Below are 19,797 nucleotides of genomic sequence, written 5' to 3'. Positions count from 1 at the left end.
TTTGCAATGTGAATTAAGAAATTATTTATTTATTCAAATGATTTGTGTGAAATTACAATACAAATGTGGTTCGCATTGTTATTTAAAAATGCAATAAGATCGATTGACAAAATAAAAATAACTTGGAGTGGTGTTTTCGTAATAAAGCCTCCATCTAGCCGCTCCCTACTACATGATAGAATAGAAATAATGTACATAACATGAAATTTATAGAAAAGTGTTAACAAAATAAAGTTTTATTTAGTGAATTTCATTTTACAATCGTTTCTTTTTACTGGGTATAGGGATAATAAACACAAATGCTGACCGTGCATCGTAATTATAAAGAAGGCAGTGCGATTGATGTTGCAGTACTATGGTAGCTACGAATGGAATCACAAGAATAAATTGCTATGTTCCAAAAATAAATGCAAAAAACGAATACCTTTATCTAAAGGGTGATTTGTTAAGAGCTTGATAACTTTTTTTTAAAAAAAAACGCATAAAATTTGCAAAATCTCATCGGTTCTTTATTTGAAACGTTAGATTGGTCCATGACATTTACTTTTTGAAGATAATTTCATTTAAATGTTGACCGCGGCTGCGTCTTAGGTGGTCCATTCGGAAAGTCCAATTTTGGGCAACTTTTTCGAGCATTTCGGCCGGAATAGCCCGAATTTCTTCGGAAATGTTGTCTTCCAAAGCTGGAATAGTTGCTGGCTTATTTCTGTAGACTTTAGACTTGACGTAGCCCCACAAAAAATAGTCTAAAGGCGTCAAATCGCATGATCTTGGTGGCCAACTTACCGGTCCATTTCTTGAGATGAATTGTTCTCCGAAGTTTTCCCTCAAAATGGCCATAGAATCGCGAGCTGTGTGGCATGTAGCGCCATCTTGTTGAAACCACATGTCAACCAAGTTCAGTTCTTCCATTTTTGGCAACAAAAAGTTTGTTAGCATCGAACGATAGCGATCGCCATTCACCGTAACGTTGCGTCCAACAGCATTTTTGAAAAAATACGGTCCAATGATTCCACCAGCGTACAAACCACACCAAACAGTGCATTTTTCGGGATGCATGGGCAGTTCTTGAATGGCTTCTGGTTGCTCTTCACTCCAAATGCGGCAATTTTGCTTATTTACGTAGCCATTCAACCAGAAATGAGCCTCATCGCTGAACAAAATTTGTCGATAAAAAAGCGGATTTTCTGCCACTGATTTTGGTAATAAAATTCAATGATTTGCAAGCGTTGCTCGTTAGTAAGTCTATTCATGATGAAATGTCAAAGCATACTGAGCATCTTTCTCTTTGACACCATGTCTGAAATCCCACGTGATCTGTCAAATACTAATGCATGAAAATCCTAACCTCAAAAGAATCACCCTTTATCTCCGTATATACCCAATAAACACAAACGTTGGAAAAATGCTAAATTTCAACAATTTTTCAAACATTTTTTCAAAGGATTAGTGTAATATTCAAGTTGAAAAATTGTTGAGAAAATTGCGTTCTCAACAAAAAACAGACATTACCCTCAACAGTGAAATTCAACACATTAGCAATAATATCTCAAGTGTTATGCTCAAATTGAAATGCATCGCTACTCAATTCAAACAATTTTCGATGCCAGTCAAATTCAAAATTAACGTCGTTGCAAATACTTTTTAACCTAAATTTGTATGAATGATATACCCACTTCAAATTGAAAGTCAAAGCCAAAATTCTATGAATTTTGTATAATTTTTTCATTTTCATCAAAATAAAATATATAATAATACACTACACTACATAATACACTACAATACCAATTGATAAATAATAATCTTATTAAACATATCAACAAATAAGAACAAAAAAAAAAAACAACAAAACTTTAAATATCTTAAACATTATTAGTAAACATTTTTGCATTGATTATTCGATTTCCTTCCTTTTGGTGTCATAAAACAGCATTCAAATTTATTAACATGCGGGCAATTTGAAATTAGGAACGTACTGGACCGCGTGTTAGAATGATTTCCAGCCGAAGGAATTCACAAAATATCCATTTTAAACTGTTAATAGCATATGAATTAAACTGACGATGTGATCCACATTTTCATCCAGAAGTTGTTGATTTCAACAATTTGTTGTTTTAAACAATTTTAATTGGTTGCACTTGTAATGTTTCTTGTCGATAAGCCACGCATTTTTCATTGGTCAGCTTCTTAATGTTTGCAAGAATGTACCATCCAAAGATTTTAGTTTTCTGCAAAGAGATTTAAATTTAGTGACTTCTCTAAAGTGTTGATTTAATTTTTCATATTGACGTGCCAATTATTATAAACTTTTTGAAGCAGTTCCAGTTAATTGTCCACCATTTTTTCATCTGCCAGCTTTTTAATGTTTTCAAAAACGTAGAATCCATAATTTTCTGCAAAGAGATATACATTTAGTGAATTCCTTAAAGTTTTATTTCATTTATTATTTTCACTTACCTATTTTTATAAACTATTTGGTTATTTGGCTAAAATTTTCCATTTTTTTTATTTCTTGCAATTGACCACGAACTTCGTTGCACAAATAAGTATTGAAAACCACATCCCAATAAACACAAACGTTTGCAAAATGCTAAATTTCAACAATTTTTCAAACATTTTTTCAAAGGATTAGGGTAATATTCAAGTTGAGAAATTGTTGAGAAAATCGCGTTCTAAACAAAAAACAGACATTACCCTCAACAGTGAAATCCAACACATTAGCAATAATATCTCAAGTGTTATCCTCAAATTGAAATGCATCGCTACTCAATAATTTGTCAAACAATTTTCGATGCGAGTCAAATTCAAAACTAACATCGGTGCAAATACTTTTCAACCTAAATTTGTATGAATGATATCCCCACTTCAAATTGAAAGTCAAAGCCAAAATTCTATGAATTTTGTATAATTTATTCATTTTTATCGAAATAAAATATATACTAATACACTGCACTACATAATACACTACAATACCAATTGATAAATAATAATCTTATTGAACATATCAACAAATAAGAACAAAAAAAAACAAACAACTAAACTTTAAACATCTTAAACATTATTAGTAAACACTTTTGCATTGATAATTCGATTTCCTTCCGTTTGGTGTCATAAAACAGCATTAAAATTTATTAGCCTGCGGGCAATTTGAAATTAGGAACGTACTGGACCACGTGTTAGAATTGATTTCCAGCAGAAGGAATTCACTAAATATCCATTTTAAACTGATAATAACATATGAATTAAACTGACGATGTGATGCACATTTTCATCCAGAAGTTGTTGATTTCAACAATTTGTTTTTAAGAATTTTAATTGGTTGCACTTGTAATGTTTCTGGAAACTTTTTCTTGTCGATAAGCCACTCATTTTTCATTGATCAGCTTCTTAATGTTTGCAAGAATGTAGCATCCAAAGATTTTAGTTTTCTGCAAAGAGATTTAAATTTAGTGACTTCTCTAAAGTGTTGATTTTATTTTTCATATTGACGTACCAATTATTATTAACTATTTGAAGCAGTTCCAGTTAATTGTTCACCATTTTTTCATCGGTCAGCTTTTTAATGTTTTCAGGAACGTAGAATCCATAATTTTAGTTTTCTGTAAAGAGATATACATTTAGTGACTTCCTTAAAGTTTTATTTCATTTTTTATTTTCACTTAAGGTGAGTATTAAGTTCGAGTTTTTCGCTAAAGTGAAAACTAAATCAGTAAGAAAAATGCATGAAATTATACGTATTTGTTGCACATTTTATTATAACTTGATGGGGAAAAGCCCAAAGCAAATTTTCACAAAGTTTATATTCCTTAAAATGGATTATTAAAGAAAAGTAACCGTGAAAAAATGACGTTTTTAGCGGCTAAACTCGAACTTAATACCCACCTTTACCTATTTTAATAAACTATTTGGTTATTTGTCTAAAATTTTCCATTTTTTTATTTCTTGCAATTGACCATGAACTTCGTTGCACAAATAAGTATTGAAAACCACATGGTTTTTTTCGTTGCATTTTAGGGTAGTGTTTTGTCAAAGTTTTCTCATATTATCTTCAACACCTTTTCAAAGATTTCGTCAACATTTTGGCAAATTGGAAGTAATTCGCAAACAATTTGAAGATGTATTGAAGATGAGCTATTTCAAGTCAAGTTGAATTTATGTTGAAAATTATATTTACTCTCAAACCGAAAAGTTGTTGCATTTGAAAAACGCTTATCCTGTGTTTATTGGGATGGGTTTTTCGTTGCATTTTAGGGTAGTGTTTTGTCAAAGTTTTCTCATATTATCTTCAACACCTTTTCAAAGATTTCGTCAACATTTTGGCAAATTGGAAGTAATTCGCAAACAATTTGAAGATGTATTGAAGATGAGCTATTTCAAGTCAAGTTGAATTTATGTTGAAAATTATATTTACCCTCAAACTGAAAAGTTGTTGCATTTGAAAAACGCTCATCCTGTGTTTATTGGGTAGGGTCTCAAACCCATGGATGTTAACTTATTTATGCGAAATAATAAACCTGCTTATTTTTTCGTGCGAAAAATCCAGGGTTGTCTAAATATGTGTTTGAAAATGCTCAAAACAAAGATTTCGCATTTATTCCGCGCTAACGTTTTTTATATGGAGTATAACAGTTTTTCGTTCGAAAACGTGATCTTAGTACTAGGCTTTAGCCGTTAAAATTGCCATTTTTATCATCATATAATTATAAATAAACCAGATTAGTCATTATGTCTTGTATGGCAATGCAATTTGTAAAGATACGGTACCAATAAAGACACAACAAAATAAAAATAAACACAATTTACTTGAAGTAATTTTTTTGGCATAAATGTTGAATGAAAAGAGTGCAGAAACAGGCCTATTAACCAAATTGAAAATTCTTCATTTTCTTTTCTTTTTTAGATTCGTAACATCATAAGGCCGGTATGCACCTCTAGCGAAAAATTTCATTCCCATAAGAAATGCATTGCTATTTATGCTAACGAAATTTTCGGTAGCGTTCAATTTTGTAAGCTGGTACGCACCTCTAATGAAAATAACAGGGTTGTCAAAAGCATATTTTGGCAGCAAACATTTAATTAATTACAATCATTGTGTGCGTAGAAGTTTTAAAAGGTCTGTAAATAATAAACAATTTATTTGAGGAATATTTGGAACATATATTAACAATTTTTAAAAGCGATTAGCGGGTTTAAAATTTGTGTACACAGCCCTGTTTTTTTGTTGTAGACTTAAATAAATTTTTGCTACCGAAAATTTCGCTAGAGGTGCATACCGGTCTATACCCATTTTTTTCCAACTCTCTCATACATGTATGGAGCTAAACTCACGAGCCTATTGGAAAAAAAGAGGAAGCATATAGACATCTTGTTAAATAAGATAATCTTTGACTTAACTAAAATTAGAGCACTTTTGCGTGCTCTTTTGGCCTATGTAGACGTATACTAGATGCGGTTAGGGGTGTGTAAACTATAACGGTCGGGCTTGAATGCTTCAACGACGAAACGAAATTAAATTATTTCAATTAAAAATGAGAAAATTTTGCGTGGTTTGTAAAGCTATTATGGGTGGACGAATAATTTTTTCATTTCGTCCACTCAATAAAACACAATGGTGCAATGGGCTTGGAATGATTCCAATAAAATTCATAGAGGCTAAAACTCTGGCCCCAGAAGCCAGAGTTTTAGCCCAATTTGGTTGAAATTTTGCACTAGGAGTACAATTAGTAGTGTAGTCAACTGTGCTACATTTTATTGAAATCGGTTCAGTTTTAGATATAGCTCCCATATATATCTTTCGCCCGATTTTCCGTCATATGACCACAAAGTTCAAAGTTATAGTCCGATTTACGTGAAATTTTGCACAGGAAGTAGAAATAAAATACACGAGCACTGTCGTCCGGAATAACTGATAATCTGTAATGCGCTTTACCGACTATCAGTTATTCCGGACGGCCTTTTTGGCTTATTGTATTGTCGTAAATAAAAATATAAAATATAAAAAAAACAAATGTCGGTGTTTGTAAAGAATCTTACAGTGTGTCGGATCGATACGACTTGTCGCCGATGACTAAATAATCGGTAAATGTGTTATCGATCCTATAAACATGCAGTAGTATCGATTATGCCTTCGGATTTAACTGATAATGTGCACAATATATGGGATATGTTCGACACGAGCACTGTCGTCTGGAATAACTGATAATCTGTAAAGCGCATAAGATTCTTTACAAACACCGACATTCCGTCCGAAATAACTGATAGTCTGTAAAGCGCATAAAATGACGCCTTGAATTTAATTTAGGTTCGATCCGTTACATGTTCTGCGTATACAATGCGACGTTATTTAGGTTTTGCAATGAAATGTTGGCAGCACTGATTTCATATTTCTGGTGCTTGGCTTTTCACTGGTCGCTTGTTTCGTTTTTCGATCAAAGAGTCATGGTCTAAGATTCGGAGAAGGCGTTCCGTACGCATCATAACTAATTTAAAGTAAAAAATTAAAAAAATCTAATTTAAGATAAATTTGAATTCAAATAGTGATCTATCTGTTATAATTATTATCAATTAAATGTAAATTGTAATAAGTGATAACAAGCAAATCAAATTCAATCCATCAACGTCAACCACATTATATGTGTGCATTCATAGAGAGATATTTATATACATATATTCGTATGTATTTATGTATCTGTAATTGAGAAAAGGAAGCGAAAAATAATAGTACAACTAGTGAAGCTAAAAAGAACACTCAAATTGATTTTATTTAACAAAAGTACAACAAGCCATTTAAAGGGCAAAATTTGCAGGCGTTGAAATTATTTTCAATAAAAACATTTCAACACTGTTCCGTTCGTCGTGTCAAAATTTTTGGCTAAAAAAATATACCGTCGTGTTGTACACTTTGACAAAAATATTTCCAAAAAAAAAAAGAAATTCATTTGGAAATCTGAAATATTGACAGAATCTAAAACCAAAATATTTCTTCTAACATCAAAAGTTCAAAGTGTGATTTCGTGTTATTTTCTTCGGTATCTTCAAATTGAGGTTGACAGAAAGAAATAAAAAAAAACAATTGTCAGTATACCAAAAAAGAAATAAAAACGACCCAAGAATAAAGTTCAGTGCTTTTGACCGAACGAAGCAAGGAGGAAAAAATTACACATATTGCGTATGAATGAACATACATAAAAGAATACTTTGTGAAAATTAAAACAAAACAAATATCCCCTCAAGTTTCGTAAATTTTTTTTGTGATATTCGAAAAATTTCCCACTACGTAACGTCGAAGGTGATTTCTTCTTTATTACTTTTTGTTAATGCAAAAACAACAATATAAGAGCTATAGCCATCCTACTTTACTCAACACGGCTTTGGGAATTTATTACAAATTTACAAGATACGTGTGAGAAAGAGACCGCAAGTGTTTTAGGTTTCGATAAAACGACAGAGCGATTGGAGCAAAAACAAAAAAAAAATATATTTAAACCACCAACATATAAAAACGACAACAACGACGGGAATCTAATGGTTTACAAAGTATCAAGTAAGTCCCCGTCATAAATGTTTTCCTATTTTCCCCATTACATTTATTTTCATCGTTCGATTTCGTACATTGTCGTAACAATGATTGATTTTGTTTGTTGGTATGGATGGAGTGAACAAGAAATCGATGTTTAATCTGTTTCACCTATTGAAAAGAAATAAACTAGATATCACGTTTTCAGTATATCAAGAAATTTGGCAACGTAGCACTTTGTATTGTATACATGAAAACGCACACAGCCACTAAAACATTGCGTCGAAAACAAGCTGAAGATGGGAAAATATGAAAAATTAGTACAATTTTTGGTACCATTTTACATACTTAATATTACCCAATAAACACAAACGTTTGAAAAATACTAAAATGCAATAATTTTTCAAACATTTTTTCAAAGGATTAGGGTAATATTCAAGTTGAGAAATTGTTGAGAAAATCGCGTTCTCAACAAAAAACAGACATTACCCTCAACAGTAAAATTAAACACAATAGCAATAATCTCTCAATTGTAATCCTCAAATTGAAATGCATTGCTACTCAATAATTTCTCAAACAGTTTTCAATGTGAGACAAATTAAAAACTAATATTGCTGCGAATATTTTCTAACCACAATTTGCATGAAAGTCAATCCCAGTTCTTACTGAAAGTCAACACTAAATTTCTAGTGATTTTGTACATTTTATTAATTTTTTTCGTTAAAAATATAATATTAAAAATAACATTAACAATATAAAAAAATAATAATATGTTATAATACCAATCAAAACATAATTATCTTATTAAAGGTATTAATAACTAAAACTATCAATACAACTTTAAATAACTTAAACATTCTTCATGTATAATTTCCCCCATAATGTTGGTGTCACATAACTATTAATTAATTAATTATTAATTAATATGCTGACAATTTCAAATAATAACTATCGAGGAACTTGCTGGCCTGCGTGTTAGAATAGATTCCATCAAGAGGAATTCACAAAATATCAAACTGATGACGGAATGTAAATTTATGTTATGCACATTTTCATCCAGAAGTTCTTGATTTAGGAACTGTTGCACTTTGTTTTAATTGGTTGCACTTTGCAAGTTTTCTGGAATCTTTTCTTTGTTGTTTCCTTCATCATTTTTTCACCGGTCAACATCTTCCAAGAATATAACATCCAATGATTTTAGTTTTCTGCAAAACAATCGAGTTTTGTGATTTCCATTACGTTTTCATTTCACTTTTTATTTTGACTTACCAATTATAATTACCGTTTTGGATTAATTTCAGTTTTATGTCAATAAAAATAACTGACCACGTACTTCGTGGCACAAAATGTATTGAAAACCACAAAATTCCTCAAGAACGTTGGTGTCACAAAATTGTTGTAAAACTCATTAAAATTCAGGAAATTAGCAAGGAACTTGATGACTAGAGAGTTAGAATAAATTTCCAGCAATTTCAATTCACAAAATATCAAATTAAACCGATGATGCGATGTAAATTAAACTATAGGCGTGATGCGAATTATCACCCAGTAGTTGATATGGAAAAGCATAAATACCAAGTTTAATTCATTGTACTTTGATTTATGGAAACTTTCTCTTTTCGATAAGCCACCATCATTTTTCATTGGTCAACCTCTTAATGTTTCCAAGAATGCAGCATCCAAATATTTTAGTTTTCTGCAATGAGATTTAAATTTAGTGACTTCTCTAAAGTGTTGATTTAATTTTTCATATTGACTTACCAATTATTATAAACTATTTGAAGCAGTTCGAGTTACTTGTCCAACATTTTTTCATCGGTCAGCTTTTTAATGTTTTAAAGAACGTAGAATCCATAATTTTAGTTTTCGGCAAAGAGATATAATTTAGTGTCTTCCTTAAAGTTTCATATCATTTTTTTATTTTCACTTACGTATTATTAGAAACTATTTGGAGTAAATTCAGTTTTTTGTCTAAAATGTTTTTTATTTCTTTCAATTGACCACGAACTTCGTTGCACAAACAAGTATTGAAAACCACATGGTTTTTTCGTTGCATTTTAGGGTAGTGTTTTGTCAAAGTTTTCTCATATTATTTTCAACCCCTTTTCAAAGATTTCCTCAACATTTTGGCAAATTGGAAGTAATTCGCAAACAATTTGAAGATGTATTGAATATGAGCTGTTTCAAGTCAAGTTGAATTTATGTTGATAATTATAGGTACCCTCAAACTGAAAAGTTGTTGCATTTGAAAAACGCTCATCCTGTGTTTATTGGGTAGGGTTGTTTTCTTTTAGCACTGGATACCCTAAAGGCCGGTATGCACCTCTAGCGAAAAATGTCATTCCCATAAGAAATGCATTGCTATTTATGCTAACGAAATTTTCGGTAGCGTTCAATTTCGTAAGCTGGTACGCACCTCTAATGAAAATAACAGGGTTGTCAAAAGCATATTTTGGCAGCAAACATTTAATTTATTACAATCATTGTGTGCGTAAAAGTTTTAAAAGGTCTGTAAATAATAAACAATTTTTTTGAGGAATATTTGGAACATATATTAACAATTTTTAAAAGCGATTAGCTGGTTTAAAATTTGTGTACACAGCCCTGTTTTTTTTTGTTGTAGACTTAAATAAATTTTTGCTACCGAAAATTTCGCTAGAGGTGCATACCGGCCTTAAGCCGTGGAGGACTAACAGAAAACAGAGTACTCGTTTATCCAGGACATCCCCAAAAATATGCAACACTGTCATCAGCTGTTCAAAAACAATCACAGAAAAGAAGTGAAATCTTGCATTTTTAATGTATGAAATGCTCCAATTAGTAATAAATATTTACTGCTGCGATTATTTATGACACTATACCACTTTGAATTTCATGTTTTTCTATAAATTAGTCACAATAAAGTGCTATTGTGAATCGATGAAGCGTCACTTTATCAAAACACAATCTGGCAAGATCGGCGCGACTTGCACTGATGGGATGTTCTGGATAGAACACCAGTGCAACGGTGTTCTGGATAGCCCATACAAATGTTGTATCCAGTGCAAAAAGAAAACAGCCCTATTGTTGTGCCTGTGCGACTCAAACTGTACTTCTACCAATCGCAAAAACTTTGCATATACCCAATTGTTTTCTATTTGAAGGACTTTTTGGGAATGTCATAAATAATGCATAACTTGAATAAAATCATCATCGTTGCCATGGGTTTTGATAAAATTCCCAAAAGTCGTCCAGATAGATGTAAAACTAGTAGTTCAAAATTAAGATCAAAGGATTAAGTACTACTAGATCCACAAAGCACATAAAGAAATTATTAAATTTATACATACATTTCTAACCGATATCTTTTTTTTTTTGTAAAGTTGATCTTTATTCTCAAAAAAGCGAGACACTATGGCCGAATAATGGGTCTTTCATTGAATGGTTTATATTTTGATAAATCCCAGATTATTTTTAATGGCAAAAAATAACAAATATCAAAAATAGATAATTCGGTATCATTTGCTGCATATAAAGGTAACATTTTCGGTATCATTTGCTGCATATAAAGGTAACATTTTGTTCTGTTACAAAAAAATGTCCGTTTTTCATCCCTGAAACTATGGCTGCTCACAATCAACACAAATGCTACGTTGCCGAATTTCAAGCAATACTAAAGGACCGGAGGCCGTTTTTTTTGCTTTTCTTTTTGTAAATGGGAAAATTTATTACTGTGTGACAAAACAATAACAAAACAAGTTTTCGGTCCGGTTGGTTTTGTTTTCTTTTAGGGGTTGTATGCCTAACGTTAACATGAATTAACCTAAAACCTTTTTAAGCGATTGGTCGGTTCGTTTTGCAGTGTAAATGTTTTAGTAGCATAATTGCTTTAGGTACAAAAAATTGCATTGTAAAATAATAAAATTTCTTTCAATTGTTAGAATAGAAATGCAGTAAATGGAAATAAAATCAACGCTTATGTGAATTCCAATAACCAAAATTATACATATTAAAAAAGTGATGTAACCTTTCTGTTTTTTATCCTAATAATAAAGCCTGAGTTATTTTTTTATATGGAATTGTACAATGGGAATTAAAATTTATGACAAGATTCAGCTATAGTGCTTCGAATAAAAGTCACACTAATTTAGTCCTGTCGTTCAACCAAATAATGAAAATATTCATTCGACATAGTTAAATGCTGAACAATTTAATAAATGACATTCTTCCTTTTTCTCTTGGTTTACACCTACCTTTAACATACAATTCTGCCGTTCCGCCGTTTAGTCATTATTTCAAGCTGCCGTGCGTGATATCTGTTTGACCACAGTGGTTCTCTACTTAAACTGTCACAATGAAAGTTCTAAAAGAAATATTTTAGGAAATATAACCTCAATATAGTCATTGCAAATTTTATAACGAGATTTTAGTTTGAAATATTAATTTATTATCACATTATAGTTAACTAAATTTCAACTGTCATTTGCCTTATAAAAAGAGATGTAATATCTCTAAAATGTCGATTTTGAGGGCAATGTGTAGAGCCTAATTTAATTACGACGATGAAAGTTTTTACAAAGACAATTGCCGGAAAATTAAATGAGTGCTACACCAATATGAAGTCAGCTTCGCTCCAAATTCACCATACGTATTTATATCTACACCCATATTCCGATATCCACTTCAATTGTACTTCCACTATTCACATCAAATCCACGAACGTGAAAATTTTGTGTTCTTAATTCCACGTTCTTCTTTGTAACCAGCTGGGTTGCACAAATCACCCAAAAATTCACTAAGGCGGAAATCAAAATAAGTGGAATCAATAGACTTATTATAATTTATTATTTTTTTAATTAAAAATGACGCAGTTTTAATAAAACTCATGTATTAAATATAAAAGATTTCAAAATTTTTACGCGAGTACTTTTTTAACCGGAAATACGCCCATCTTGTACATAATTCAACTTTCACCAAGACTTTTGCAAGTGAATTGATTTCACGAAAAGTCCGGTGAAAGTGGATTGTAGGACACGAAAATCGTGGAATTGATTCACATTCACCTGGAAGTGGATTTGGGAACATGGGCACTAATGTCGTTTCAAATTGCAAATAAAATTTTGGGACGGTCTCAAAATTTTCGGCTCTAATATATGTATTTGTAGATTTGAACTTTGCAACTGAAACACGGTCATTGTAATTTCGGTAAACTTGGTAATTACTACAGACCATGTGGCCAGTTGAATTTTTAAATATGTTAACACCGACTCCACTGTTGGTAAGAGTCAACCATATCACAAATACCGATTCTAATTTCATGTCAATCATAAACGATATCCTTACACCAGAGTTCGAACTGCATATCTTATATGCCACTAACAGGAATTGTGTGTTACACAGAAAATTCTTTGGATATGCTCAACACTACTTCAGACTTTAAATCTAACCTAACCTGTATGCTAAGGAGGCAACATATCGATATCATTAAGATGGCACCTAAAGCGACTACTAAAATATATTTTATTTTAAAAATATTTTCTATCGACCATTTATCATGTATTAACAGAATTTTTGTTTTCTTTTTTATTTTCTTTTCAATTTCCTTTTCCATCTGACTCTGGTTTTGCTTGAAACTTTGAAAACATTGTCTTCGCCACAACAGGACCACAAATATATGCGCAATAGAAAATAGAATTAGAGGAGAAATCGCTTTGGAGAATAAAGCCAGAAGAGGTTAATGACGCCCGTCAGAAAGTAAGCAAAAAGGAAGCAGACATAGTCTACCAGAAGAAAGAGACGAGCTTGACTCTGCGAACATAGAAGGAAATTCAAAAGATAAATCAACAGACTGATTAATATTTAAAGTAAAGAGTATAATACATAATAATTTATACATAAATATTATAATACAAGAATCCTGCATATAAAAACACACATATATATATAAAATTTATATATATATATATATTAATAACATTGTAAATACTAAAACGAAAAGCTTAGCAGAAGAAAGAAGAAGAGAGTAGCGTGAAGGTCGGCAGAGCTGGGACAGAGTTTGCGGCGTTTGTTGCCGATGTGGACGACGTGTAGCAAGTTCCAAATTACCATCAGCAGCTGTGTAAGGTAGCCGAAGGAGGAAACGACACAAGGACAAGGAATGCCCATTTATATTTTAAATAAGCGTTGATTTTATTGTGTGTGATATTTAAACCTTAAGCATTAATTTAAACAAAAACAAACATAGAATCCAAAAAACTAAGGCAAACAACAATTACTCAAGTATCAACCATCCAGTAAAAGTAAATTGGTTAAAGCAGCAGAAGAATTGAGAATTCAAATCTTATAATAGAAAGAAGAACAATAAAAATTGTACTATGACATACTCGCACAATAGCGTTAGTAAGAATCTTAAAATGACAACAGCAGCAGCGGCGACCGCGGCGGCAACAATACAACAACGTTCGAAAAAGGTGCCGCATAATGGCGGAGGAGGAGGCGGCGGTTATGGCAACGGCTGCAATTCACCACCATCAACACCACCCCTAAGTGCACATTCCAACAGTATTGCTAGCAGTACAAATTATAACCATCCACATTATCAGCATCAGCTAAGCTCCTCGCCTCCAGGATGCCCCATGTCATCGGCAATTTCCATCAGCTCTAATTGTAGCAGCAGTTCCGGTGTATCATCACTGGGTTCCTCTGGTAATGGAAGTGGGGGCAGTTATTTTGCTTCTGCACGTAAGCAACAACGTAATTGGCAGCAGCAACAGCGGAGATCTCCCCAACAAAGCAGCGAAACTGGAAGCTTTTTCAGCAATAATAATAACCAAGGAGGCGGCAGCGCAAGTAAACGCTATAGCGGACAAAAATACCGCGAAGGACAGCGTTCACCCCAGGGAGGTCAGTCGACACGTCAATCGCCGGCCTCAATACTGGGTGGTGGCATCAGTCCCTCTTCGCCAATTTCCATTGGTGTCGGCAGCAATCCCAGTTCAGCTCGCAAATCCCGCTCGAAGCACTCGAGTCCATTGTTGTGTGTCGGTGGCAAGATCTCACCTACTCATCCTCTCATACCCACCGCCCTGACGCACTTCGCCGGCAGCAAGTGCTTCGATGCACCAGCCCCAACAGCATTGCCCAAACCGCCCGAACACTGGACACTGAGCAAAAGCGAAGAGAAGGTCGACAGCAGCGCTGGTCCAGGCCTCCACAGTGTGCTAAATGTTCGTTCTCACAATCATCACCATAGCCACCACCACCATCATCACCATAGCCACCACTCCAATGCCGTCGATGCGCACACCTTAGGCGGTCACATTGTCAAGTCTTCAAAGCGAAATCTTCTCGATGACTTTGACACGCACAATTTGAAATTGTTGCTCAACGTGCAATCGTAACCGCCCTGTGACTTCATCACATCTTTTTGCCAACAAAACTTAAAAAAAAGAAGGAAATATCATCCCTTTTAACGATGACGACGACAAAAATCGCAAACATGGAACGAAAACAACAATACAAACTCTCCGTCAAAATAAAAAGAAAATACTATTTTTTTTCAACTTCTGTCTCTCTCTCGTGGACGCCACCCCATATAAGTGCTTGTGATCTCAAGATTATTACAAAGTCACACTTCAACAAAACTAATAATAATTAAAACAATAAACCAACAACACAACCACCATAAAACGAACACGCTATATCAAATTACATGAACTCCACAAAATGGACATGCCAAAAAATGCAAAATTCATCAATATCATCATAACACCATAATAATCGAATCCAATCAAATAACAAAATACTATAAAATTCCGTAACTGTGAAGAGACAAAAACACACTCAACCAACAATTTTATTTAATATGTCAACATAAACCAAAAAACAAAACGCAAAAGTAAAAAAACAAAATTAAATTTTAAGCAAACAACAATAACAAAAGAACTTTAAAATCTACAAAAGTGCTATAAAACAAAAACCAAAATACAATAAGAGAAACAAGAAACAAATGTCTAACCCTTGACCAGCCCGATATTTACATATGCATCTGGCAAAACGTTTCGATCGTGATAAAAAATAAACTAGAATACCAACAATGAAAAAGGCTATTTGTCTAAAAAACACAAATACAGTAATTCATGTATTGAAAAATTAACAAGAAAAAACGAAGCAAAAGTGAATTATCCTGACGGCAGAATATAAACTCAAAACAACAAGAACACATTACTTGATAGTAACGAAAAACAGAAACAAAATTAGCCCACCAAATATCATCCACAGCTAACTAAAGAAAATCAACAATAGAAACAGACTTGAGGCTAATTCCTTGGTTGGCAAAAACGCTTGAGTTCGCACGGTTGTCAAATACACATATCGTGCGTTCTCTTTTCTTTCTGTGATGATGGAACGGCTGATGGTTTCGCAATCCAAAACGTACCATCAGACCGTACCAACCAACCAACCAAGCGACCAAACCAAACCATCTAATATCAAGGCCTTACAGTCAGTCTTCTCCTCCTCATCCCGCCAGCGCCGCATGAACCAGTGTGACTGCAGGCAGCAGCAGCAACAGCATTATAGTAACCAGTAGTAGCAGCAACGCAACACAGCATTTGTGAATACAAAGTAAAGCAAGCAAATTTGAACTTCAACTCTACCTATTTTGGTATATTTGAAATGTATGTAGTAGCCATATCTAAAAACCCTTTTTCTTCTATCTTTAAGTTTCTTCGAAAAGCCAAAATAAGAAAATGTTCAATTAATTTTTGTATTGTGTAGTAGATTATCTCTATTTTATTTGCAATATTAAAATTTGTAGTATACAAATGCTACAATAGCAGTCATATTATGTATTTATTTATATATTATCATATAGTATCCCCCATCCCCACATCCCCATCCCATTCCCTCCCAAGGCCCTTAATTCACAACCTAAAACATCTATTTTATTTTTTTACCTTGGAATTTATTTCTTTGTAAATTTAAATTTAACCAAAAAACAAACAAGTACAGTATAAACAGCTTGTAAAACAAATACCTTGAATTGCTGAGGAAATTGTTTCCTATGTTGATTATTACAAAAACTAATAATAAAATGATTGAAGTGTCAAGCTTTTGCAATAAGAGGTGTTTGTTAGTGTGATCGTTTTAGAAGGCAATTGCCAGAGTTTTAAAAACGTTTGGTTCCTTTGCCTTGTGTAATTAGATAAATAATGTAATTTTGTAAATTTATATATAACCTTTATCCCTTCACACTTACTTGCCTTTTATTTCTTTATGCAAATTCTAGTTTCTACTCTTTGAAATCTATTTCGTATTCTCTTTTTTTGAAGAAAGCAATTATTTGAGAGATTGAATGAAGGGATAAACTATAAGACAAAGAGCAACTAAAAGTATTTTTTAATACTATTGAAACTTTCATTTGTATGTATATCTTTTCTGTTCAGTGAATGTATGTATATTATATATAATTAAGCTTCTCTCTTCCCACATCCTTCCTCTGTTTTCCCTTCCCTCAACTATGTCCCCAAAATTGTATTGTATACTTTTTCTATTATATAAATAATGTTATAATTATATATGACTTGTAATTTTTGATTTTCGTAAAACATCAACAACAACAAAGAAAGAAAACAACTAAAACTTAAACCCAGTACCTTGTTTTTTCTTAGCATTTAATCTACTATATCGTACATTATAAATTATTAAAATCCCAAAAGAAGTAACTAAAAACAAAGGTTAATATTTATGATGACCGCGACTCTACCACCAACCAACTGCTACTAGCAATACTACCTATGTACTCCACACCAAATGCACAAGTAGTGAGCGCTCCTAAGGAAAAAGACAAAGACATTTTGAAGAGAATTAAAATATATAACAACATATTTACAATGAAAACTGCTGTTGCCAAAAACAAAAAACAAAAGGAAAATTAAATATGTTATCTGTATATATAAGTCAAAGCAAAAAGTTGTTTCTATGTACATTATTATTTTATTTTATTTTTTATTTTATTACCAAAACAAATTTTGTAATTGATTTGCTAATTATTAATAAGACGGCCAAATAGAGAAGACGCAGAAATTTCATTAAAATTTCACTCATAATCAATTGTTCATTGTAACAAGAGAGAAGACAAGCCAAAAAACAACAACATGCACTTCGTTTTGTTAAAATAGAAAAATAATCAAAATTGTTTCCTTTAATGTATAAGCAAATGTTGTTGGTATTTTTTTATTGAACTTTTGTATATTTTAAAGTTTTAATTCTCATACAAAGGAAACTAAACGACCACAAGTAAACAATCCTTTTTATTTAAATGAAATTATTGAAACGTGATATTTGTATGCAATCTTAATCATGAGGGAGCAGTGCTCCTTCTATATAATTTTCAAAAAAACAAAGAATTTTGCATTTTTTAATTTAAGTTTTTTTCTTATGTACAATATATATATGACCGATGTCGCCATTTGTAAGCATCTATCTGCCTAATTTCCTCCACTTTGATTTCAACCTATATCCCCTTCTCCTCTACCTCTAGCTCTTGAAAACAAGCCGCCTCATGTGATCTTTTGTTAATCATAATATTATATATATTAAAATATAAAACAAACTCTTTTAAATTAAACAAAGTAATTACTCTTAAACACCAAAAGTACAAAATTCTCTAAAATGAAATATTTTTTAATTAAGAGCAACTTCAACTGCTAAGATCATATCTGCTGGCTTGTTAGTGCGTCATATATACTTCGAATTAAATCTATTATGTTTCGGTTTTAGATTCCTCAGTCCTTCTTTATTTTTTCCCCCACAGTATGTAAATTAAACCAACTGTATACAGCTTTTATTTCTTTTATTTTATTTTTAGTTTTTATTTGATAACGAAATTGTAAACAAGCTTTAACAAAGACTTAATTAAATACACACACAGACACACACAAACCCAAACACTGATTAAAAATAAAATTATTTTCTTTTAAATTGAAAATGTTGGAAAAATTTTAAGAAAAACAAAATATATTTAAACATTTCTAAAAAATACTACTGCTTAAAGAATCCCAGAATATAATAATTTTTAGTAAGTTTAAAATTGTCTACGCTATTAAGATTAAGAAAAAAGGTAGCCCACAAAAAAAAATGAAACTAACAACTTGTAATTGAGCTCTAAGAGTTCTGTTATGTATTTGTTTGACTGCATGGCCAGCCATACATACATTCGTTTGTTATATTCTTAATAACGTAAGCAATTTTAGACAAATATGAGTGTATTAATATAGAATATGCTCGAATATTACATATATTATTATTATTTTTTTTTATTAAAAACATACACATAAAACCAATAATCGCAAAAAACAAAAGCCTTTTGAGTTAATTTTATTTTATTTTAGTTTTGTTTTTTTAATCATCATGTACTTCCAATTATTAATTTAATGATAAAAACGAACCAAAAATCGAATCCAGAGGCATTTAAGTAAAGCGAATTTGTGAAATGAATTTACCCAAGGTTATTTCCATAACATTTCGCGAAAGTAGAAAGTACTTTGCTGCATTTATAAAATTAAAAGTTTTGTTTTACTAAGATGCCTATGGATTTTGGATTTTTTCCAATTGTTTTTAAAAAATAAATTATGCAATTATGTGTGATAATAATACATGAGTTAAAAAAAGAAAATCTCCCAAATCCATTTATAATTGTACAACAAAAATCTTGATGAATGCAATAAAAATTGTCTGATACTAAACAAAAGGAAAGAAATATTCTCTACGAGATTTTTAATAAACTGTTTGTGATTTTTTTTAAGAAAACACACATCCAAAATTATAAACAAAAAAAAAACACCACACATTTTAAACAAATCCTTTTGAGAAAAGAAGTCGGAAATATAATGTGTATTTCTATTTTTAACGAAAATTTGGAAAACGATTATTTACAAGGAATATGTGAAACAAAAAGAAATTTAAAAATAAAAGCATTTTGTTGTAAACTATTTTAGGTCTGCAACGAAATACCAAAAAAATTGTAAAACAAAAATACAAACGACAACAATAATAACCACAACCATATTATCTACAAAAAACAAATGTCCCCTCCCACAAACCACAAATAAGACTACAAACACACACAATAAGAAACAGTAAATATCTAAATTTGGTAAAAGTCAAAATTGTTATTCAACATTTCTAAACTACCCTATTGCAATTCGAATAAACGACAAAAAAAAAATAATAATAGCCAGAAAAAAATGAAAAATTTAAATAAATTCTCATGGTGCAGACCTTTTGTAAAGGTCTGTGCT

General features: G+C 31.7%; 1 protein-coding gene and 1 long non-coding RNA gene across 2 annotated transcripts; one reads left to right on the top strand and one right to left on the bottom strand.

Annotated features, from left to right (window-relative positions):
* Nucleotides 1-6,431: 6,431 nt before the first annotated feature.
* aqz (aaquetzalli) lies at nt 6,432-18,445 on the top strand. Its single transcript, XM_075288894.1, has 2 exons — nt 6,432-7,543; nt 13,158-18,445. Exon 2 carries the CDS (start codon nt 13,870-13,872, stop codon nt 14,893-14,895), a length of 1,026 nt encoding a protein of 341 aa, XP_075145009.1. The 5' UTR covers nt 6,432-7,543; nt 13,158-13,869; the 3' UTR covers nt 14,896-18,445.
* On the bottom strand, nt 8,345-9,744 carry LOC142220040 (uncharacterized). Its single transcript, XR_012717833.1, has 3 exons — nt 9,278-9,744; nt 8,786-9,212; nt 8,345-8,721 (listed from the first exon to the last, which is right to left on the bottom strand). It is a non-coding gene; the product is annotated as an uncharacterized LOC142220040 (long non-coding RNA).
* Nucleotides 18,446-19,797: the final 1,352 nt, after the last annotated feature.

This window comes from Haematobia irritans, chromosome 1, assembly GCF_050003625.1.
Source record: "Haematobia irritans isolate KBUSLIRL chromosome 1, ASM5000362v1, whole genome shotgun sequence".
Taxonomy (NCBI): domain Eukaryota; kingdom Metazoa; phylum Arthropoda; class Insecta; order Diptera; family Muscidae; genus Haematobia; species Haematobia irritans.
The sequence above is the reverse complement of the archived record's forward strand: the minus strand, read 5'-3'. Positions and strand labels throughout refer to the sequence as shown.